Raw genomic sequence first — 24835 nt, forward strand, 5'->3', positions numbered from 1 at the left:
AACTAGGAGGTCATCTTTCTAGGAGACACTCTACTGAAAAGCACAAATGAGCCACAGCAGAATGCATGAGACTGGAATAGCCCATTCTCTGACTTTCCCCTATGAAATGTCAGCTCAGCCATACCATTTACATAGCTCCCAGGGTGTCCAGGCATTTTTAAGACATCTTGCAAGTCTCTCTCTCACTCAAGAGAGTTTACAGCATAAAAGTAAGCAGCACTAGTCATATCTCTGCCTTCCCACATCACATGGGAGCTGTCCTGTGTGGGAAACCAAGAGATGTTGCTGGGTCTAAAAGCCTCCTTTGTAGAAAACATGAAGAGTATGTGGAAGACACAGCACTCCACAGACACACCTGGCTAGCCTTAGCCCACTCTCCACTCTCACCTCAAGGCCACAGTATGGGGACTATAAGGAACCTCAGCCTTCTGCTGGGAAAGAAAATGGAACAGAAAAGGGTTGCATGACACTCTTGCTCTTCCACTGTTTGTCCCCACTGTATGACCACAATATGGCACCAGCACAGGACTGACCCTCTCCGGCGCCTCTCCCCTCCCATGCAGAGCTGCTCTGTGCAGTGATAAGAAGCTTCCCTACTTTTTACTGTCTTATAAACAGAGGATAAAGCTTGGCCTTATGAATGTGACTTTCCCTGATTTTTGAGATACTGACACAATGCGTATTCGCAAAGACTGTTCCTTCCTCTGGCCATCTGAGTACAGTGTTTGAGAGAATATTTATATTTGGATATGTGAGATCAAAGATTTAGGCGAACAAAGGCTTCAACAAAAAAATAATAAATAGAAGACACTCGTAAGAGCTGAACACAGTTGAAGGCACAACAAATATGAGGACAAATACAGGTTCCTGTACAGCTGCATGCACAAAGGAAGAGAACAGCCATAAATGCAACAGTTAAGCTGAAACACAACATTGCTACAAAGTGTTTATGAAACTAGGTTCTTCAGGGAGTGCATGAAGCAGGATCTGAAATCAGTACCGTGAAAATCTATGCATTGATGATCTCAGCCAGCACTCAGAAAAAGCAATCAAAGTTCCGACTGAGCTTTGGAAGGACCGAGAACAAGCCCCAAAGACCAGAGATTATGTTCTCCCAGCCTGTCAGGTCTTGCATGCAGTTACGGCGTATGGTTTGCCAGTCTGCTGTCTCAGCACAGCCTTTCCTGTCTGGTACCAACAGACTGTTGACCTGTCAACCTGTCTGTGACTAAGAGGCAAGAGATTTCAAAGCGCCACTTTTCTGCAAGGCGAGAGAGCACACGGAGGTACCATGAGATGGTGTGTCAGTGGGTTTGCAGCTAATATTTGCATGCTGGCTCTTCCTGATGGTAGTTTACCTCTGTCGCAGCAGAGCCTAGTTGCAGTGCAAAGCTGCAATGAAAATAAACATAAAATCACCTAGAGGAAAAGTCCCTCCCAAACCCCTACACATATTACACTGTCCCTCAGCTACCTTTCAACTTGAACTACTGCTTCATTCTTGTTGAAAAAAAAAGAACAAACAAAACAAACAAACAAACAAAACCCAACCAAACCCTAGGAGTTTGATGCTCACTTTTTGTTTCCTGCTAAAACTTCTAATTCATTTACTCCAGAAAAGCTCATTTGCTTTAGCTGTAAACAAATATTTTGGATGCACATGCATCCTAAATAAGTTCTCTGAAATCTCTACCAGCGTACCCAGTAAAGATCTAGAGAATAGCTTAATTTGGCATTAAATGAGAAAGACAGTAAGAGAAATGCCTGAATTCATGCACTTTCAACCTCATAAAGAACAGGGACAAACAATGCTACCAGAACTCATACCACAAACAGCAGTAACTATGCTCATAGAGTAACATAACGGAAGTAAGGGAGCTAGGCACACAGGCAGACTGAGAAATGATTGCCTAAACTAATGCAGAGCACAGCAAATAGGGTATCTTAAAGTAAGATACACACAAAAATTAAGATGAGCAGAAAACAGAGGAACTGACATATTGCAGGAATTGTATGTTTTCCAGTGCAGGATCCCATGCACGTCACATACCTAGGGGCTACGTGCTTTACAGGAATCTGTCGGTTTAGTGCCTTGATGCTGATGGTTCTTATCTACACACTGCCAGAACGCCTGGTGGTTCTGTTTTGCAGTTCATAAAAGCAGTAATGCTGAGAGCAACATTCTAGCTGTGACCCATTGTGTTCCCATTTTCCCACTGAAAAAGCCTAAAAATAAATTATGTCATTTTTATGGGGGAAGTTGTAATAGCTCATCCTTTTTATGCACGTTCACTATTTTTCTTATTGTTTTCTCTCAGGTATCTTCTGTTAAATGAAAAATTACAACAGAATACAACTGAACAAACATTACTAAATACTCAAATAAAGAAAATACTATGATTATACAGTTAAGCGTTAGGTAGCACAGAATTCCTGAAAAATGTTTGAGAGAAGCTTAAATTCTGAAGCTTTAGGCTGAGTAAGGCTGGTTTACTGCATAGACTGAGAGTCCAGGCTCATACAGCATGGCCTCCTAACAATTTTTCTTGAAACATTAAGGGTATGGAATATGTATCTCCACAGTAAAGATGGGCATATTGCTCTTTAAAACAGTGTTCAAAACTAATTTTTTTCTGGAAACCTCCTACCTTGCCACTCAAGGTAGGATTTGGCTTCTGTAGGTGTCTATATGCAGCTGTTTAACTGTGAGCATGCTGTATAAGCTCCTGTTGTAGGCACCTGAAATCTCTTTAGTACAGTCAATGGAGCTCATTCAGGTGCCTAAACGTAGGTATCTAGTTGAAATGTCTACTACCATAAGGAGGCATCTATACAGGGCTGGCATATATGATAGTTACGATGAAACTTACGGCAAATCAGAATCCTGCTGCAGCAGCTGTGAGATGCTACAGGGATACCCTTTACGTCTAAAATGACACTTTACTGTGTTTCAGCGACTTAGCGAAGCCCAGTGACTTCTGGTTTTGGCTTTACTCTGATCCTAATAATCACATTTTTTGATGTATAGTACCTTGGTAGAGCCACCTGGGCCTTATCCTGACATGCAGGATAATTCTGGAGAAGCTGTACATAAGATTTTAACACAGGTACTTTGTTATGCATAGCAATGAAAAAAAAAATCGCAACATTCCTTCAGACTGAAGGTTGCTCTAGCACTGGTGGCACCCCTGCTTTGAGGGGGAGGTTGGTCTGGATGACCAGGTGACCTCCAGACATTTCTTCCAACTGACTTTTCTATGATGCTATGGTTCTGGCTTATTCAGTCCTACACAACAGAGCATCTTTCTAATCTCTTCATGAGGTCTGCTCCATTCTTGAGTTGAACCAGCAGCCAGTATTTATGTGTTTCATGGGTTTTCTGTGTGAGTCTGAGTTGGTTCAACAATTTCCCAGGCCATGGGCTGCGTCTCTATTTACATTTGTAAAGGGTCCAGCACACCCCCTATGACATGCAAAAACCAGTGCCTCCAGATACTGCAACTGCTCTTCAACTGTGCCTAACTATGTGGAGGCCTTATATAAAGAAATAAGTCATTGACTTATGGAAAAGCTAAGTGTGAACTTACAGCTGATCATATATTTAAGCGGTTTTCAGAACACAGGTAATACAGAAAACAGCAACTATTGTTTTTAACCAGACCAAGACTGTTCTATGAGCAGCAAAGCCTTCCTGGTTGTGACAATTCATCGAATTTACATAATCTTATGACATGTTTGAGCTGTTAGGAAGTGTGAAGGTGGGCTGCTACTAATGGAAAGAGGCAAGGATGTGAGCTTGAGCAGTTGTCCTCACTTCTACATTGTTAGCTCTTTTCCAGCTTTAGCTCCAAATAGCTCTCCCCAAAGAAAACCTAGAAGAGAGAGAAAAGAGCTGTAAGGAGGGAAAATGGGGGCATTGGTGGTTCCTAACCCTCTTTTACTTTGTAGTAGAAACAGCCTTAGAGGTCAACACTGGTAAAAGAAGCCTAGAGCAACTTGGTCTAAGAGATATCAGAAATATCTCTGTACCCAGAAACAGCAGTGGAAGGGGACAAGGAAGAGATGGATTGTATCAATGCAGTAGGTATGCCAGAAAGAAAGCACCCTAGAGGTTTCCAGCTTTGGGGATTTCTATTGCTCTGTTCTGGGATGTCATGGTGAATACTGGTATGACTAGAGCAGCTGCATCAGCAGTAATGCAGCAAAAAGGCCCAGAACAGGACATTTATATGTGATTTATCCTTTTCACCTGAGAAATTAATTTCAGAACAGAATGAAATAACTGGATGTAATTGAACAGACATCCAGCTTAATACTTGTCTTTGTAATATCTGATACTTATATATTTTTTGGAGAACATAGTGTTGGATTCTCAGTTGACTCATTCATTGTGCAAGTATCTATTAGACTTCCAACCACTGAGATTTATTTATTTTCATTAAAAGTCCACATTATTATTTATATGGTCAAGAACATAAGTAACGTTGGAAAAAATAAGTATTAAAGTCTAAGAAAAAATATTCAGAGTAACAGAAGAAAAGAAAAATATGTAGTACATATTAAAAATGAAAACAATTGTTATAAATATAATGGCCTTAAATGTTTGCTTTTATGTGACAGATGTTTTTAACAAAATGTCTGTGTTGGCAGTTTGAGCACACTTATGATTTTAATTTGTGTAATATTCCCTTTTAGTATTGATGTCTATTTACAACATCTGTGAAGGGTCTGTAACCTGAATGTGACAGGGAAAAACTAACAGACTGCTATTGGAATCTTTCCACTAGGTCCATGTAACAGACTATTAACAAAAATCTTAAATAGCTATTCTAATCATCAACAGCAATCTTACGCAAATTATATCAGACCCAAAGGACTCGATTAACTTTAAAATGCCTTACAGACCTGAAACATAAATTTTGCTCCTCCTGCCTTCCTCTGTAGAGTCAAAATCAGATCATTTCACAGGCATCGGTTTTAGCTAGGCACACAAAAAATCAGTATGCAAGGCAGGCTGCAGACACACAGGCGGGGTTCCACTTTTATCACAAGGAAAGCACATTTCTGAGTATTGAAATTAAACGTAATCCTTTTTTTTTTTTTCTTTCCCTGTTGCTCTTTTGTAGATCTCCAACAACTCTTTCAACTAGCTGGAAGTTGGACAATATCCTGGCATTGGAAGGCATTAATATGCCAGTGAAGTGCTGCTGTTAAAATTATACCACTCACAGAGGTAGATAGAGGATTTCTTCATGAGGAAAGCCAAGTCTTACTTACCATAATGGTTTCAGAGCATAGCAAAGTATGAATGAGGGAACACGAGCTGTCTTTTGCTATTAATCGCTTAATATTTGCATCAAAATTTGAAATGTTAACTATTATTTTTATGTCCCAGAGGTCTTTTCCACAGAGTTCTTACTTGTTCACGCCTTCTAAGTCAGAAGCCAAGATTCCCCCCCACCTTTTGCCACTTAGGCCCTCTCTTCCCCTCCCCTCCCACACATACCCTTTGTTTGACCCCATCTATGCTACAATAACTATTTAATTAACAACAGTTGTTAAATTTGTTTATGGCCTGACCTTATAACACAGTATGGCTGGCCAGTTAGGATGGAGCCAAACTGTTTTATATCTAGGTTAAGCAAAAAGCCTAGGTAGAGACCTAAGCTAAACAGCTATTTTCTAATAAAAACTGAAAACCAAAACACAACAAAAAGAAGTCATTCCATTTGTATCACGCTTTGGCCTCATCCACTATGGCTGTCCAAGATGCATTATAACCAAGTCTTTAACAATGGAGACTAACAGCCATTGCTAAAGTTTGCTATTTTTCATACAATAAAAAGGAGAAAGGAGGACAGTCCTTTGAAAGCTTGTATTTAAGGCAAAGCTTTTTATTTAAGGCAAAAAGGTCTCTTTGTCTCTAACCCTGTTTTCCTTGGCATTTGGAAGTTGGGTCCAGTTTCTCGCAAGAGAGCCCCAGGGTCTCTGACAAATCTGGGTCTCTGCTGGGTACAGCTGCTTCCTTCTGAGCTACTGAGACGGTCCCACGGGTAGGAAATTTCTAGTGTTCCTTGCAGTAACTTTTTCTTTCTCCCTCACTAGACATATTTCACTTCTCTTTTTCTTTCTATATCATTATATCATTTTAGTCTACTTTGCCTATGTCCCCCTTGCTTCTTGTGTTTTTATTTCCAATCGCTTTTTCCTTCTTTTGCATTGTGCCCCTCAGGATTTCCACATTGAATCACTTAAAAGTAGGGCATAAAAGTCTCGGTTTAACAAGGAAAAAGGTGTTAGCTTTTGTTTACCACTCTACTTCTAGGTACACTGAATCCTGTGGAAATCCTGTGAGGCAGAACTAAGACATCCTCCTTAGGACTGATACTGTTCTTGATGTGTTCTATATAATTCACAAATAATACATTGCACAAATAAACCAAGGATGTTTTCCATATTACTTAGGTTTTCCTTCTCCTCAGGAACATTCAAGATAATGGTTTTAGTACTTCAGTATCTCTATTGTCTCAGTGGAAATACCTCTGTCTGAGTCCAGGATAGTTCCCCAAGCATTCTGCTGTTTAAGCTAAACTGACTTGGAAAATCTTATTTCATCTCTGTGAAGAGAAATGTGACTGAACATGGGTCTACAGCCAGACCATGGCAGACTCTGAGCATATTTGCACATCGGAGAAGAGAAGAAGCAAGGCCTCACTGCATGCAAATGGAAGAAGCTGAAGGAATGGCATGAACATGAGGAAGAACTTTATGCTGAGAGTGGCAGAGCTGCCCAGGTGGGTTGTAGAGTCTCCCTCTCTGGAGACATTCAAAACCTGCCTAGACGTGTTGCTTTATAATCTGTTCTAGGTGACACTGCACTGGCAGGGAGGTTGCACTAGATGATCTCTAGAGGTCACTTCCAATCCTAATGATTCTGTGATTTTGTGAAGGAACTCCCCCACTTGCCCTCTGAAAGGAGGTTGGTTATTTGTAGCAGGGAGAACTGCTATTCATTGTGCCAATGTCACTGATCATAGAAGAGGATTCAACACTGCTGTGGATGCTGTCTTGGACACAAAGCCAGCCTAGGTGATTAGAGATTCATTAGCACTTTTCATGAATGCATATCCTGGCAAAAAAAAAAAAAAAGTGAGCAAGGGTGGACCAACAGACAAGCAGTCCATACCGTGAATTTTGGGGTCTTATAGTAAAGTCTTCAGACATTCACTGAGGAAAACTAGGTACACTCACTCCCCAACAGCTCACTTCTGCCTCTGCAACTGTTCTTGAAACAGGCGTCCTGTAGGACTTCATCCACTGCCCAGTCACATCCACTGCTTTTTGGTGGCCAAGTTCGCACACCAGTGGAAGTGCTATCAGAGTGCATCCTTATTCCAGTGTCACCCCAACAGAGCAAGTAGGCACAAAACTTAATTTCATAGTATATTCTTTGTTACCTAAATATGAAAAATATTTCACCTTGAAATCAGTCAGATTTTTGGATACAGGCTCAGCCTGCTTCTTATTTTATTCAAACTGACTTATTTCAAGTTCTGTTACTGTCTTTTTGAACTAGCTGTCCTCCTGCTCTCTTTGTGCAATGAGCTGTATGTGTTCCAAAACAGTTGAGTGAAGTTAAATCACAAAACAATGGATCTCTGCTGAACCAGAATGTCAAGGAAAAATTTAAAACATAAGGTTAAGGAATCACATTACACACCAGTTTGGGTACATTCAGAAGACTCAGAAATATTAAAAACCTAAGTTTGACTGGTAAAGATATAGCTTTTCTACAGAAGTTTGTGTTCAAAAGGTTTTAGTCTTCCGTTCAACTCATTTATGGTGTACGTAGCAGAATCAGTTCCCTTACCCGAAATTAAATCCTAAACTGAACCCTCCTATGTTTTTTGAATTAAATTGTTCTAGGTATACACAAGTTTTGGACTGGTGTTCATCTATTCATAAAATGTTTTAATGGTACTAAATGAAAAGTTGTATTCTTTGCAATATTTTTCTACATTATCTATAGCAATATTAAAGCTGATAAATCACTATATTAAATACACGTTTCCTAGTTGCTATTACTTTTAGCCTGGTTTCCCATAATTTCTGCAATGGGGCAATCTGTCTGTCCTCCTCTCCTAACCTCCATGGCCAGTTTCAATCAGATTAGAAAGAGTAGGGCTCAAACTAGAATCTTGTCTTAGGTTCTTAACTTGAACAAACATTTTGGAGAACTGGAGAAGAAGCCCTCCTAGAGCAAAGTTTCTCTCTACAGTCAGTGGAGACAGGTAAATGTCTTTGGATGTCTCTGAAGGCAGACCTTGTCTGTGAAATTCAGATGCCTAGCCTCAGGAAGGCAGTGATGATCTTCTGTTGCTTGTGGTAGGGGCAGAAACACTGAAAGAAGCCTGGCTCCGTAGCTTTCTTGAATTTAAGATCAAGTTAGGTCCCTCAGTTAGGCAGGCTTGATCCCTTCTTAGGTATGTATAGATCAGTGAAGATCTCCTGGAGGGTAGAGGTCCTCAGACAATTTGTCTTCACTGACGCAGAGACACAAGGAGCTCAGCTATTGCATGGTCTGTCTGGCTGTGGCCAGGGGCCCAATCGGTAAACCCCCAGCTCTAGATAATCTGCAGCATATGATGAATCTCAGCTGGTTGAAATGGTGCAGAGGACCTGGGCAGGGGAGCTGGGGTTATGATGGGGGAGGCTGAAGAACAAGGATAGAAATCCATAAGAAACAATTTGTTCCTTTTAGAATTTGTTTGCATTCATTAGTTCTGCTGCTCACAAAACAACTTATTCAAGTATGTCAATTGCTTTTGTTTACTTCTGTAAATGCCAAATGCATTCCAAATTCAACTGTTGAAGTAACGGGTAAGCCTGTCCTTACCATACCGATTGCTTTTCAAGGACATCAAATGCAAATCCTGTGTTCTAGAAATATATCTTTTGTGGCAGGGTTTGCTGATATTGCAGTCCAAATACCTAACTCTTATAGGAACAACCATTGCACTGACTCTTGCTTACATTTTTAATATTTCTTTGGCCCCTGGCCATTTTCTAAATAAATGAAACATGCCTGTACTGTTCCATCCAGCAGACAGATGATAAAAAGTCTGTTTCAGACTATAGGCAAGTCATTCTTCAGCCAGTCACTTCTAAAGATATGGAACAAGTAGAGCAGTCTTTAAGTTTAATGCTACCCTTTCACATTTTAAATCAATTTACAATCTTCCTTTGTAATCAGTTTGGTTGCTTCCCAAATCCAGTACAGGGGATGTTTTATTGCCAATTCTTCATTTCTGGTATGATGTTCTTAATAAGGGTTATGTCAAAGACAACACTCCTTGATCTGTACAGAATCTTTAACATAGCATCTCTCACAGGCCCTTTGTTTCAATAAAGCTATGAATGGTACATATACCTTAACAAGTCATTTTTCTAATGATCTGCTTTGAAGGTCACAAAATACTGTTAATGATGTTCCAAATAACAAGGACCCTTTGCCTTCTAGAATTTCCCTTGAGAACATGCTTGGCTGAAACCAATTTTTATGTACATTAACAATATAATCTCCTTGCAGTGCTCACAGAATAATAGAGTTACTTGCATTAGTGAAGACACAACACTTCATAAGCCAATATACAATTCAACTGAGAATTCTGATTTTCAGTCTGATGTAAAAGTAACCCTAGAATATATCTAGTTTCAACATGCTTAACATGTGTAACAAGCTAAGAATTCACCAAATACCTAATTACCAGTAAGATTAATTTTGCACATGAATTCAGAAGACTTTTAAAAGATAAATGAAAAACTGTTGTGAAATGAAAAGTTTTATGTAGTATGCGAGCTGAAGGCATTAACTCAGAAGCAATTGAAAGTCTTAATCTTAGGTATATAAAAGTCTTAGGTATAAAAAGAATCTTAGGTATACCTGCGTATTTCCACAGAAAAGACTCCTTTTTCCACCTCAAAATTTTGTTTTGACAGAAAAAGATAAGCATGGTGATTTGTCAAGGATTCCTGAACGTCTGGCTGTCCATTTAGAGCTATGGCGATTGCTTTGCCTGGGCTATCAGTTCTGGTCACATGGCCACCACGCATTAACCAGTACCTGCACTCGCCTGCAGTTGTTAGAGAGTCTATTTGCACACATTACAAATGCAGACGTACAGTATGTTTTCTGCATGTGCAATGAGCTGTATACTTCCAGAAATGTCAGGCTCACAGTGCCTGAACTGGTCATCTCTGTGCGATCTTCACCCACAACTCCTAGAAATAGATATGCATTATAAGATTTATTTAAATATTGACCTCTTGTATTTGCTTGCAGTAGACCTATTAGGCAAAAATTCTCACTGGCCACATTGTGAGCTGCCACCAAAGCACGGCAGACCAGGGTGCCTTCCATAGCCCCTAGGAAAGAAACATGATGCTGTTGCTGTACTCTTTCCTCAAAGCAGGGTGGCCCTGTTCATACGACTTATTGGGAACAGTCATGTCATCCCTTACACTGTGCTGGGGCAGTGTCTAGGAGTCTAATAGCTGGCACAGAACTGTGTCGGGAGTTGCTACCAGTTAGATAATGAAGTTTCTGGACAGCGTTTAAGGCCGTGCTCTAACCGTGTTTGTTTTACTTCTCTTGATGTCACTCACAGTTACAGTAAAGAAGCCACAACCAGGAATTACAAAAGAGGCAGGCAAAGCACTCTGTCCTGGGGGACTGGGCCACTCTAACAATGGGAATACCAAATCCTTGCCTCAGAATTGCATGGAACCAAATAAGGAACCAATAACATATTTTATATACATTTCTTCATCTGTGAGGGCAGTGTTGGTGTTCTGCTTTACATGAGGCTCCTTGCATTTAAAACTCAGGTGTCTCAAACTGCTATAGACCTGGGTGTTCTTTCTTAATATGGTCATACCCATGCCCTCTACTTACAGATCACCCTACTTCCACCTGTAAGCAATGTTCAGCTCTCCCACAACCATGACACAGCCCACATTTGTGGCCCTGTGGGGGTATTTCTATGCATAACCACAGGTGGGATCTAAGTAGAGAGTAGGCAGATCACCCCTCCTAATATATTCAGATTTTAGAATAATAATGGTAAAACAACAGTTCCAAATTCACCAGTGAAGCCCACTTTCTAATGAATTTGTGTCACATAGCTGATTGAATTGTCCTTTGAATTGTGACATGAGCTCAAGTTCTTCTTAGACATCAGACAATCCATGCAGATACTAGCCATTTTATGAATGCTATCATTCGTAGCTGGGAAGCCTTCAGGAATATTCACACCCAGTTTGATAGAATTCTTAGATGAGAGAAATCTTGGCTATAATGTCGATATTCCACTGCCTTTTGGGGCCTGACTGTCAAAATACTCATGGCTAAATCATTTAGAATTTATATTTCTTCATCTCACAATCCTCCCCCAGAAAGGTCACTAATGCCATCTAAGATACCTTAAGATATCTGACACATGCATATGGGGCTAGAGGGTATGACAAAACATGTACGGGAGACCAGCGCCCCGCTGCACCAGAAGTGGGTGGTCAGGTGTTCCTACTGTCACAAAACCAAGACTACAGTCAATAAATGCCATGGATTTTAGAGAGTTGTTGGACAAAAATATGAATTTGCATCAAAGGTGGCTGAAGTCAGTGGACACTTACTGAGGGATGACAGAGACATGCATACATCCACACAATATGCTCCCCCAAGCCCTATTTCCTTAGGAGACTGGTCTATAAACACCACTCAGAACTTCCATAATTATTTTTATGTTGCTGTTAGTTCCCTATCCCATTCTATACATGGTAGAGGACCGACCTTCTACCTGATTTAAAGGACTGGTATGCCAGCCCCAGTGACAGAAATTCAATGAGTCTGCTAGGAACCAAGTCTGGGTTTGAAGCATATGAATGACCATCTTTGGCGACAATTATGCTTAGCAGCTTGGCACGCAGTATTTGCTAGAAAAGAAACTGAGCCCGAATGGAGGGATCTCTCGGAAGACAGCACTATAAACAGTTCTTTCTTTGAGATCCCACCTGGAGGGTTTTCTGCAAGAGGATAAGTCTGTTGGTTTACACTTGTATGACTGAAAGCAGATGTTAACTTTTCAAGTTTTATAATTAACCATGATGGACTTCTGTAATGATTTTTGAGCATGGAAGGTTGTCTTAGTTATTGCTGGGTATTAGAATAATGCATGTGTTGCTTTAGTAACAGACTGCTGTTAGTAAAAAGCAGGGAGAAAAGAAAAATAGGCAAAAATGAAACCATTAAACATGCAGTGGTTGTTCAGAGAGAATTTCTGAAAGAGGAAAAATGGGAACATAGAACATCAAAGGGCACTATAGCTGTTTAAAGATAAACGGGGAGAAGAAGAAGAGACATTTTCTGGACTATATAGGTAGCATTCTACGATAAATGGCACTGATTTGTCTGAGAAATCTAAGCTTCTATTCCTCAATATCATAGGGACAAAGCCTCAGATACAATAAACTGACACAGACTCCTGCAACATTTTGGTGCACAGAACAAAACATAGATATATGTGTATACATATACACATACAAATACACATACACATACAAATACACGTACACATACACATACATATACATAGACACAGACACAGACACAGAACCAGACGTACATGTTTTATATGGAAAATTTCTATATATATTTTAAAGGATTGTGTCTGTGTACACAGATATTTATGTATATGTATCCATGTGTATGAACTGTGGTAAAAGGCTATTGTTTATGGGTTTTTCATCATATGGATTCTACATTTCTAACTATTGATACTGTGGAAGGAAAGTGCAGCATCAAGACTGCCAAAGTACTGTTGGGTTATAATAGTAATAATACCATCACATGGCACTTATGAGGTTCACTGTAATGTTCAAACTCAAGTATTGTCTTCTTTCTTAGACCTTACGCTGTCTACAAATACCTGAAAGGAGGATGGAAGAGACAGGTGTCTGGTCTCTTTTCCCAAGTAACAAGTGATAGGACAAGAGGTAACAGCCTCAAGCTGCTTCAGGGGAGGTTTAGACTGGATATTAGGAAAAAATTCTTCACATAGAGGGTGCTCAGGCATTGGAACAGGCTGCCCAGGGAAGTGATGGAATCACCATTCCTGAAAGTGTTCAAAAACCTTGCAGATGAGGCCCTTAATGACATGATTTAGTGGTGGATTTGGCAGAACTGTGGTAAAGGGGGGACTTGATAATCTTAAAGGTCTTTTCCAACCTAGTTGATTCTATTATTATTATCTGGACACTTTGTTTGCAGAGGTTTTTTTTCCATGCTCTGCTTTTCAAGTGAACACTTATTTTCTGAGAATGTCCTGATAGGGCTGAGAAGTTCATTGAAACCCACAGTACAGGCAGGCAGGGTTAATATGGCCACTATAACACTTCTGATACAACAACTTCTAATCTGAAAATGTTCAGAAAAGACTCCATATGTTTGGTAGGGGTTTTTTTTAATATGTTAATGCCTTTTTTTCTCTCTCTCTCTTTTTTTTTCTTTTTTTTTTTTTTTGCCAGTGTCTGAGTCATAATCTGGAGGATATTTTGCAGTAACTTACTGCTGTGGATGAATGTATCATGCACATTAAACAAGTGTTGCTACTGTTCACTTCAAGCCAGCTCACAATCTGTATACTCATTCAACTCTTTTCTCCAAACAGTATACATCATTCTCAGCAGCTTCTATAAACAGATCAAGTTCTGCTTGCTATAGCAACACACCTCCAATGAGCAAATTTTCTGGTTGATTCAACAGAGGAAAAAAATAGTTCTTAGGTGCTCTGAAAGAAAAGTGGGAGATCCAGCATACTTGGGTCAATAAATACCTGCTTGTGCTGACCCCATAATAAAGTCTTCATCCACCCTTTGGGTATGATGGATGCACGAAAGGTGGGGTGAAAAAATAAGAGATAATGCTAACGGCTGTATAAAAACTGGGGCCTGTCCCAGTACAGAAAAAAGGTATCTGCAATTTGCCTATCTATCTACCTCTAGACAGCTGGGCTAACTCTGAGATAAACTTACAAAGCAGGTCAGACAAATGTTTCTCTGTTTCTCTCCATTGACACTAAATAATTGGCTTGAAGCTAGATACTCACAGTACAAAAATACACAGCATGAATCCCTTCGTTTCTGTGGGTGTACCCACATTTCCTCGTCTAATTCTGGTTTCTTTCCTTTTCTCTCTCTTACTCCTATTTGACCTGACATACAAGCAAACTTTGGAATCCAGTAGGTTATTTCTGTTCAGGCAAAACCTGATAATTGTTAACAATAGGTGTGATGCAACCTTGTTAGAGTGCAAAGGACAAAGTGATTTCTGCTCAGAATCTTTATCATCATTGCTTGAATACTTTTAAATGAATACTGTTACTTTCCTTAAAGTGGACTATTTGCAATAAGATAAATACTTGCTTAGAGGAATACTGCAATGAAGAACTATTTAAAATAATTATTTTTCTGCTTGAAAAATTGACTTGGAATTCCAGTTAGAAATTCAAACATGGTTTTGAGAGCTGTTTTATAGGTTTGTAATGCCTGTATGTGCTCTTTCTGGTCAATGCCATCTCTATATTCGGCATCCATATGTTCTTTTGAGTCACAGCAGAACCTTTTAAGATCACTACGATTTAAATATAGGGATTAACCAGCTCTTACGTATTTGTGAATTAAAAAAAATTAGATTGGGAAACCACTTTGTGAGGCAAGCAAACCTGTTCTGGAGAACAAGACGGCTGCTCACGTGGACCTGTTCCCTCCTATGTGCCAGCACGTGTGTGTTTCATGTGACAAACTGGCATCTTCTGTGCCATAGAATGAGACAGTGCCAAGGCTCGTGTGACAAGATGATCCAATTACTTGAACTGATGTTGCATTTCAGCCAAATCATGGAGTATTTTTGGTCACACAATGAAGAGGAACTGTGATTTGCTTCAGTGGGTCAGAGTACAGATACTTCATCACGGGTTTATGTTCTGTTAAAGTATGCTAAGAATATACTATTTGTCATTTAAATGAGCTTATTTTAATGTATAATGAAGCACGATTCATGTTTCCTTATACATTTTTATTAGCCTTTTCAGTTTTCATATTTATCTTATTTTTCTTTATTTCTGTGTATCCACCATTAATTGTGAGGATAAAGGGATGTGATTCTTGTCTAATGGGAAGAAAAATAAGGGGAAAAAAAGACTGAATAAAATATTTTCAATTTGTTTCAATTCCACACATCTTTTATTTTGAACAAAACAATAACTTGACCTGTGATGAACAGAGAGCAGTATTTGAAGCTAAATCACTTTAAATGAATCATAATTAGCCTTGAACATCAGCTAAAGTTACACGTATCAATAAGCCTTTTGCTGGGATGAAATGTAACACTTGCATACATACAGCTGACCCTTAAATGTGCAGATCAATGGATTTAAAGTTATGCATGTAACTGTTTGAACCACTGAAGCATAAAATAGATAAACTTGGCCCATAAATATAATTTGTTTGTTGAAATAGTGTAAAATGAAACATAATCGTAAGTGGAAACAATTTTGTCTTTCAAATGACAACCTTGACTTAACAATGAACCACACTTCTTTCTTAACATTGTTCCGTTTCTTGCTCCAAGCAAGATTTAAGAGTTACTTCACTTAAATGCAACTTGTGCATTTAAGCGCATCCCCACTTGTGCTGGGGAGGAGGAAAGGGTAAATTCCACAGCTGAAGGTGGACAAAGGTACCGTTTCTTTGGCAGCAGAAAGCCAGTAATTTTTGCTTGGCAAAAAAGGATGCTTGCATTTGCACAGCCATTTGGATTATGAGAAGCAGCCCCAGAAGAAATGAATGAATGGACAGCATGCAGGTGAAGTCTGAATGCACATCACATGGCTCTGAAATGTGTAGACTGATTGTCCTCAGATAGGATGCAGTCCCATACTGCATGCATTTAGCTTTCTGGATGAGATGAGTCATATGGACCCAAATGAGAATACCCATGTGTGTAAAATTAAGATTTGAGTATTTACAATGATATCACCACAGCAGTTCAGATCAGTCTAGTGTTTTAAACATCAGCATTTTCCTTCTGGGAGATATCACTAAGGTTTAAAAGTGTTGGCAAGCCTGAAAGGAAAGTATTTAATTCTTAAGCAAATAAGATTTTAGTATCATCAGCTCCTGACAGAAATCCCTAATTAGTATATCTTCTGTTTATAATGATATAGTATATCCTCTGTTTATAAAGACAGATAGTATATCTCAAACGTGCATGAGTAACAACAGAAAGCTTTAAATATTTAATATGTATAAATTACTACATTAATTTTATTCCAAAACTGATGTAATTCTAAATCCTTATTTGGGCCCATTTGAGAATTTCTGTTTGAGAATGTCCCTGGAAAGGGACATTATAGATCCCAGGGCCAATATGCATCTAGAGATTGGGGGAGATGCTCATAAACTAAAAGAAATGAACAGCTGGAAAGTCCATTCAGTTCAACTGATGTTAGGAGTACTTGGTACTTCTGAAAATTAGCTTGTTTACCAGGTGCCTAAACAAGGACAGATTGGTGCTTTGAAAAATGTGAGCTTAATAAGTCAGTTTTGTATCTGTACAGCAATGTTTGCTGTAACATTTCCATCACTCACCACAGTCAGGGAGGAAACGGATGTCTGGAACAACTGCAGGTTTTGCCTCTAGACTTGACCCTGACACACACTGTACCTGGAGGCTTGCACAGTTGGATTCCCAGCTTTTCCAGAGCTTTGTTAAGCTCAGTGGTGTACAACAGCCTGTGTGTCATCGTCATTTTCAGAACTGGAGGCCAAACCAATGTTGTTATTTATGGAAAACTTTTTCTGCATGTGGAAGGCTTTCCTTCTAGGAAAGTTTCAACAGCAACTAGCTCTGTTCTGCTCCTCCAGTGCTCTTGTACAATTACAGTGGAACAGCCGGGAGTCTCTTTCTTTCTTTGCTAACAAAAGTACTAAGAAGGGTTTTACAAGACCCATCAGTGAATATTGCAACCCAGGCATATGCTATGGCAAACTGCAATCACTTTGAAAGCAAGTGATTTCAGCAGGGATTTCTTCAAAACACATGGTGAGGTGTGGTCTTTGGCACTTGGATCTTGCCCCACTTCAAGCAGGGTAAAAAATCAGGAAAATTAAAACAAATTTAGATTAATGTAATCTCAGTTATGAATGTATATGCTCAAACTTCAGGAAATTATTTCTTTCAGCCTTAGATCAACTCAGCTGTTTTGCATATGTTGGCCTTGGTTAGTTCTGCTCTGGTTTAGGGAATGGATGTTAGTATGTTTTTAATATTTGTTTCATATCTCTGAGACTTAAAATTGACAGATACACTTTAATACTCTTGATAACATCTAATATTTGCCTCCTAAATCTCCAGGACAGTGGCCATCAACCCATTCTTCTGCTGATAAAACCAAGTGTATGTACATATGCACACATGTATGAAAATATGCGTATTTTGTGACTATGGCTTTCTGGCGTGATCTGGAGATATAGAACCTATTCAGCAGGATTATATTATACACACCAGGGAGGATGAGTGTCGAGAGGACTGCCCACGCCCAGCCTTGGAGGATGAAGTTCCACAGGACAGCAGAGGCTGGCAGGCACCCCTGGGGAGAGTCCAGTCCAGGTCCCTGCTCAGGGCTGCACCAGCTATAGGAGGTGGTCAGGGCGATGTCCTGTCAGGTTTTTAACATCTTCACTGATAGAGATTCTGAGATCATCTAGGCCAAACACTATGAGTGTGGCTCCATCCTCTTTAGTCCCCCTATGAGGTATTTATGTACACGGATTAAGATCCCCCGAGTCTTCTGCAGGCTTAATAGCCCCAGCTTTTGGTCCTCCCTCGCATCTGATGTTTGAAATCCATTAACGACCTCTGTGGCCCTGCATTTCAGTCCTTAGGTCCAAACTCATGACACCTAGTAGAAGCCGCACCCCGCTCTAGACAAAGCTTTCGGCAGAGATGCTGCCTCCTGCCAGGGGTTGGCAGTGATGGGGCAGCAGCAGGCACCGCTCAGCTATGGCCACTCAAGCGTCTGCCACAGAGCACTGCAAAACGGTCACCCGCAAGCCTGTGATGGGTCAGGGTTAAAAGGAAGTCTTTGCCTGCCAGCCCTCACGGTGAGGGGGAAGACGTGCATGTGAAGGCAGCCTCGCTGCCTATCCGCTCCTAGGCCGAGAGGGGGGAAAACGGCTCCGCGGCGCTACCCGCCCACAAGCCCTCCGCCTCCCGCTCCGCACGCCCAACAGCCCCGACGATGAAAAGAGGCTTTGCCACTCTCTGTCCCGCCCGCAGTGGCTTGTACCATTCTCTCCACGTGGTAGCGGGGAAGGAACAGGGGAAGCGGCAGCAAATCGCCAGCATCTCAGTGCTCTGCTACCGCCCGCACCTCTCTCCCGCCCACGGCGTGGTGCCGTCCACCGCCACGCACGGGGCTGTGGGACGCGCCGCCGCCGGGCGGGCAGTAGCGTTCGGCGCCTTTTTCCGCCTCTCCCCGCGACGCCCCGTGCGGCCCCGCCCCGGCCGCCATGTTGCGGCGGCAGCGGCGGGAGCGGCGGCGCGATCGCGCGTGGAGGCCGGGGCGCACGGAGCATGCACGGCGCGAAGCAGCGTCCCGCGGCCGCGCACCCTGGCCAATGGGTGCTCATTGCACCAGGTAACCCAGCGCGGCCCCGAGGCGGGACAGGCTCTGCTGCAACGCCGCGCTGGCCGACCTTGGCGGTGCTCGCTCCGGGGCTGGGCCGTCGCTCGGCCAGGAGGCGGGTGCGTTTTTCCGAGGGCTGGGGCAGGTCTCTGGGCTGCTCTGTGCAGCCGCCTCCAGCCCTGGTGTGGTATAGGACGTTTCGAGACACAGCCTTTACACAAGGCCCTGCAGAGTATACCTGCCTTGTCCCTTCTGGGGACCCTGCTTCCCTCAGTGCATCTCTGAGGTTTGTTTTTGTGTGCCATTAGGGTTTTCCACAGGTCAGCTCGCTCCTGGTTTGCAAACAGTGTTGTGAGCCCCGGGGACAGGAGCTGCAGAGGAGGGGTCTTGTCACTGAGGTCCCTGATGGAGCCTCACTGTCATCTCCTTGCTGTGGTAGCCCACTTTGCCTCCATCCCCTTTGTCCGTTCCTACTTTTTTTGGGAAGAAATGGTTTAAATGCCCTAAGCCTGCGCTTGAAAACAAGTTTCTTGGAAACCGTAAGTCTAAGCCAGAGGGAGCTCTCATCAGCTCTTCCTCTCTATAGGGTAAAGAAGCAGACCTCCACATGGCAGTTCTGCAGATGCAGTATACACAAGGCGTTAAACACGGTGTAGGCTTACTTTCCCTCACTTAGCGTTAAATAAATAGGAAGATGCCTTTTCCCCTTTATTTGTGCCTTGTATCATGTTAAAAATTTAAATTCACAGATCACAAGTTTTTTGTGTTAAAGAGGATGAGTGAAAAGAGGATGTGCTCAAGCTCCAAGACACCAGGAGGCATTTCATAAGTGCTTGTTTTAGTTTCGTTTCTGAAGGAAGTGCACAAGTATCTGTGGGTCATCTTTGTACTGTGCCTCTGTGTTACCCCACCCAAAACATTTGAGTGTTAATTTCAACCAAACCTGATAAAAAAGAGGAGCTCTTTGGAGTAATTTTGTGAGCTTTGTGAAAATGTCTGTGATGATGTGAGAAATGTTATATATGGCACCTCTCAAGGAAAGGTATAGCAAGAGCTTAGTTCAACAAAGTTTGAAAACAAGGGAAGAGCTCAATCTTGAGACATGTATCCATAAGAAACTAGGCTTCTCTAGTTACATGATAAACAGAACCAATTGTTATGGTTTCACTGATTCCACCTTTCCTCTGGTTTTAACTTTTCAGTCCGCCCTTTGGATTCTGATATGCTTGATGCCTAAGAAAGGAATTTATACATGAGGAATTCCTTTTTTTAACATTGACTCTCTGCAGACTAGGATTTAAAGCCGAATCTTGTATCAAATGACTGGCTATGCCAACAGATGTCCATACTGTACAAATATTTACAAATACGCTTAACTTATGCATGAATAGTCAGTTCTGTGCAGTAAGTTAAATTCTTCAGTAAGTGTTTGCAGGATTGGAGCCAGAGCTTGTAACTTTCATGAAACCAGACAGTTTGTATTACCAATTATGCCAGGACAGCTCTCACAAAATTTATGTAGTACTCCAGACCTGTAAGAAAGTTTATTAAGCCTTAGTAGAACCTCAGAGCACGTAGTGATTTTAAAAAAAGCCTGTGGCTGATGATTTCAGAACTGCACGGCTGATGAGACTTGCCAATCGTATAAATAGGGCTGCTGGAATGAAATAGATTTAATGATTTTTGTTTGGGTTTAACTTTTTTCAGAAAAGAGTTTTGTTTTTTTTTAAAGTTAACGTCTAACACCTTTCAAAGTTTTGCATTGCTTTGCTTTGCTTTGTTGAACGAATCACAGAAGTTCTTCATTGGCCATTTAACAGAATTTGTAGTAGGAAGATCTGATTACTTTTGTGAATGAAGGTGGATGCAGTTGGATTTATAACAAAAAATGCTCTTTGACTATGTTAAATTTTATTCATATGGTAATCCATATATTCATAAAACTGCATAGCATTATGCTACATACATACATAAAAATAGCAGGTGTAAATAACCGCAGGATCTGGTTCTGGATGTGAGTTTAATACCATTTGTTAATAAGTCTACCAACATTTTCTAGGTGTAAATGGCCTATTTATGTATATGTGGCTGTTACCCTGCGCATAGTGGGAGGAAGGAGCAAGGTATGTTTTAATGGTATGCAAGAAGCTCCAAAACCTTTCTTGTAATAAAGGCACTTTCTAAGGTCTTGGTTTCAAGAGCTTAGGTTTGTTTGAACTACTCACCTGCGTACTCTGCCTCCTAGAACAGCCTTTAAGGTTAATAGTGTGTACCATCCCGCACAACCTAATAGCATCTCCACTTGGATATACGCCATTCATCTCTCTTTGAGTGTGATATCTTTAAAGTTCCTGTATAGATGCAGATCATAGAATCATAGAATGGGCAGGGACACCTTCCACTAGACCAGGTTGCTCAAAGCCCCATCCAACCTGGCCTGGAACACTTTCAGGGATGGAGCATCCACAGCTTCTTTGGGCAACCAGTTCTACTGTCTCACCACCCTCATAGTGAAGAATTTTTTCCTAATAGCTAATCTATAATTTACCCTCTTGCAGCTGAAAGCCATTTCCCCTTGTCCTGTCACTCTATGCCCTTATAGGTGACTAGTTATACAAAGAGGCTTGGTATATCTTAGTCTGAAAAAGAATGAGATCTGTTACAAGTATAGAAGTAAAACAATGAGAACCGCAACTTGCTTTCTTAAGTATCAATAGTTTTCAATTGATAAGACTGTTGGGAGTTCAACAGTAGCTTCCTAGAACAAGGCAAAGTTATGGCTGGTCTTCTGAACTGTGATGTGTGTGTTGCTCTGATTCCTTAGTTGTTATGTTGTTTTTTACTGATTTTGCATAAGTCTCTGACCGTGGTTTTGTTGCTTATGTGACATGTAGAAACAACTATAAAAAGCACATGCGAGAGAAGGATGACATTCTTTCTTTTTTGGACTTTAGCAACTGACAACATGGGACTGATGTCTGAAACATAGCAGCTAAAAATTAGCAGGCAGATTTCATTTTGTAATTGCCATGGAAAGTCAGCAGAGTATGCTTGTCTGATTTAGTATTGAAGTTTATAAAATTATTACTCATTTCCATGTTTCAGTGTACATTTATACACTTTGTTATATTGCATAGTTAATAAATTGCTGCTCTGCTGTTTAGAGCACATGTGATGACAGAGGAGTTAAATTTCAATTTCGTTTCTGATTTCTTAATTTTTATATTTATTTTAGTGTTCTGGCAACAGCTTAGAAACAAGGAATCTCCTCAGTCTGGTAGAACTGCCTTGTTCTTTGTGGAAGACATGTTTATGGCTAGAGGAGTAATGCAGCTGGAGTGGTTGTTTTATGAATGATAGGTGTTATCTCAGCCCTCTTGAACTGTTCCGGAGGTCCAGACTCTGACACTTTCTGTTGCAAGTGGTTAACTCTATCATTATAGAGGTGGGTGAAGGTGGGAAGGGAGAGCAGAGTTACCTGAGCTGAGAGGCAGGGTTGATATTCAGTCAGCAGGCTAGTCACCCTGTGCTTCATTTCCATCAGTCCTTGCATTCTCTCTTGTGGCATTCTTTCCTTATTCACTGTTCTTACCAGCAGCCTGGTGATAGTCTTTGCTGTCCCACACCCTTCACCACTCTGAAGCACTCAGGCTGTTTGGCATGGGAGAGTCACACAAGGGAAGTAGGAAGAGGAAAGGAGAGCCTCAGACAGTCATATCTGGGCTGGCTGGTAAACAGCGTCTAGGTGAGGTAGCAATTTTTACCTTTAGGAATGGTAGCCTGCCCTTGTCGTGGTGAGAGCTCTTGTGATGGTGTTTCTGCTGATACTTATTTTTGCCGTGGAGGCAGGATTGTGAAGCCTTATCATGGACATATAGAGGAAGGTTGAGAAATGAATGTGAGTAATGAAGAGAGAAAATGATGAACAAACAGGAAGAGGGTAGATGGAGGGATTGGTCATATGCAGGGAGGTGATGAGGACTGAAAACTTGGATGTGTGAGTAGGAGTAGAGCTGTGCGTGCTGGGCTCAAAACAGAGTCAATTCTTTGGGCAGTTTCTCCAGTTGCAGAGTTAACTATGCTGTGGATATACAGGCACCAGATTTGGCCTAGAGCAGACTCAGCTCAGCACTAACAGTTTATTAGTTCAAGCTCTGTGCCATGTTAACACATCTCTGCTATTTCCAGGACCAGCTTTGCAGTGCAGCTGCTTTCAGACAGTGTCTGAACTAATAAGTCCTGATGGACCCAAGCTGGCTCTGTGCAGACCCACTTGGGTGTTTCTGTGCTGTGCTTCACGTTCCAGGGGATTTTATTAGCTTGGCTGGGAACCCAGATCTGAACTTGCTTTGAGCGGGGTAGTTGACGTTGATGGTTAGGAAGACCTCCTGAATCTGGGGTTCTGGAGGGATCATGGTACAGAGACACCAAAGTGCTAACAAGTCCTGAAGGACCCACATGGACTTCACTGATGGACAGCTGATTTTCCAGGTTGTGCTTTTCTGCATTTCTTGTAGTAGTTGGGTAATCAGGAATGTTATATTACCCATGTATCCAAGCCCCCTTTACTCTCAAGGATGTAGAGCTTCCTGTACAGGCTTCCTGTTCTGTTGGTCTGGCTACTGAACAGGTACAAGGGAAGCGAGGTAGCTCCTGAAGATTAAAACCTGTCCATCTCGCAGCTAGAAAGTTGCTGATGGTGTGCTTTGTTATTTACTAGAGGAGATTCTGTCTGTTGCAGAGTATTCATGTACATTTTTTTAAAATCCTGCTACCTGAACGATGAGGTTTATTTTTTTTATGTGCATATAGGAAATGTCTACTTGCTTTGTGAGCTGGGCCCATGGAAATATTTTCTCTGAAAATCGAAAGAACTGGAAATTATTTTCTAGACAGAAATATCCCACTTAATTGTGGAGTTCTAAAGGCAGGGCTCTGGAAGACCCTCAGATACTTAGATAAAGTTGCTCTGTGTGACACAGATCTTCTCTGGGCTCTGTATAACAAATACACATTCTTACATAATGGCTTCAAGCTGGTCTTGCGAATAGCAACCAAAATGACACTAGCTGGTTAACAGGATAGGTGTGAAGGGCAGTCTCTTTTCAGTACACTTTCTCAGGGATAGGTGTTACGTCAGAACTGAAATTATTTATATCCTTCACTGGTTTTAGCAAAGAGGTCAGGAATCGAAGACACTTTTCTAAGCCTGGTGTTCCACTCTACACCTAAAGTTAAGACTACTGTATTTAATTTGTTCAGAGTTTGTCTTTATTAGGAAAAGAAGTAGAGGTTAGCTGCAAGCTGAAAATTATTTTCAACCTTCATTTTTGTGAACTAGGCAAGTTTAGTTGACTATACATTTTCAGTCTGCTGTTTTCTTCAACAGCAAATTGATTAGCTTTTTTATTGTTTTATGGGAACTGCCATATGAATAGCACTGGAATGATTGCAAGGGGGGAAGGAAATTAACAATCCTATTATTTTTAGGAATTATTTAAAAATAAAAGGAGCAGTTTCGCATTAGACTTGGCAAGTTGTTTGAACAAATCTCATGTGTGCCAAAGTCTGATGGAGGCAGAAATAAATGGACTGTGATGCCAAACCATAGGGCATCAGCACACATTAAATTAATCCTTCATTCTTTCAGATGAGACTAAGGAACTTTTGTCTCTGTGGAACAACAGAGGAAGCATTTGCCTTGAAAATTTTGGGTCATATTGAGAGAAGATGTCATAGCAAAAGAAGCAGTGGAATACCTAATGCATGAAAGTATTTTGTTTTAAAATCTAAAGTAGGCAGGTTTTGTATTTATTTTCTTTCCATTCTCATACCTTGCTCTTAAAGCTCTGATACATGCTTTCATTTAGCATTTAAAAGCCAGTTCAGTTTATCTGCTACGAAAGAGACCGCACTGCTGGACTGTTAGGGAGCTTGATTCAGAGTTGTAAGAATGTCAAAATTGAGGAGGATACTTGGACATTAATAGTTCCAGAATAAATTAAAGAACTTGGAAATAATGTTTACAATAAACAAATGCATATGTTCTTTAATAGCTGACTTAAAATATTAGAAATACTGTATAAAATATG

The 24835-nt window shown here is 40.9% G+C and overlaps 1 protein-coding gene across 4 annotated transcripts in view; it reads left to right on the plus strand.

Moving 5' to 3' along the window:
* The first annotated feature begins 18610 nt into the window (after positions 1-18610).
* Positions 18611-24835, plus strand: part of RNASEH2B (ribonuclease H2 subunit B) — a 38929-nt gene continuing 32704 nt past the window's right edge. For all 4 annotated transcript variants that reach the window (XR_003989998.1, XM_030476077.1, XM_030476079.1 and 1 more), the window contains exon 1: positions 18611-18755. Coding sequence is in view for 3 of the 4 variants with exons in the window: in XM_030476077.1 (XP_030331937.1) it covers positions 18692-18755 (64 nt within the window). In the remaining variant the exon portion in view is untranslated. The remainder of the gene's footprint in view (positions 18756-24835) is intronic.

The sequence above is a fragment of the Strigops habroptila genome, chromosome 2, assembly GCF_004027225.2.
Source record: "Strigops habroptila isolate Jane chromosome 2, bStrHab1.2.pri, whole genome shotgun sequence".
Lineage (NCBI taxonomy): Eukaryota > Metazoa > Chordata > Aves > Psittaciformes > Psittacidae > Strigops > Strigops habroptila.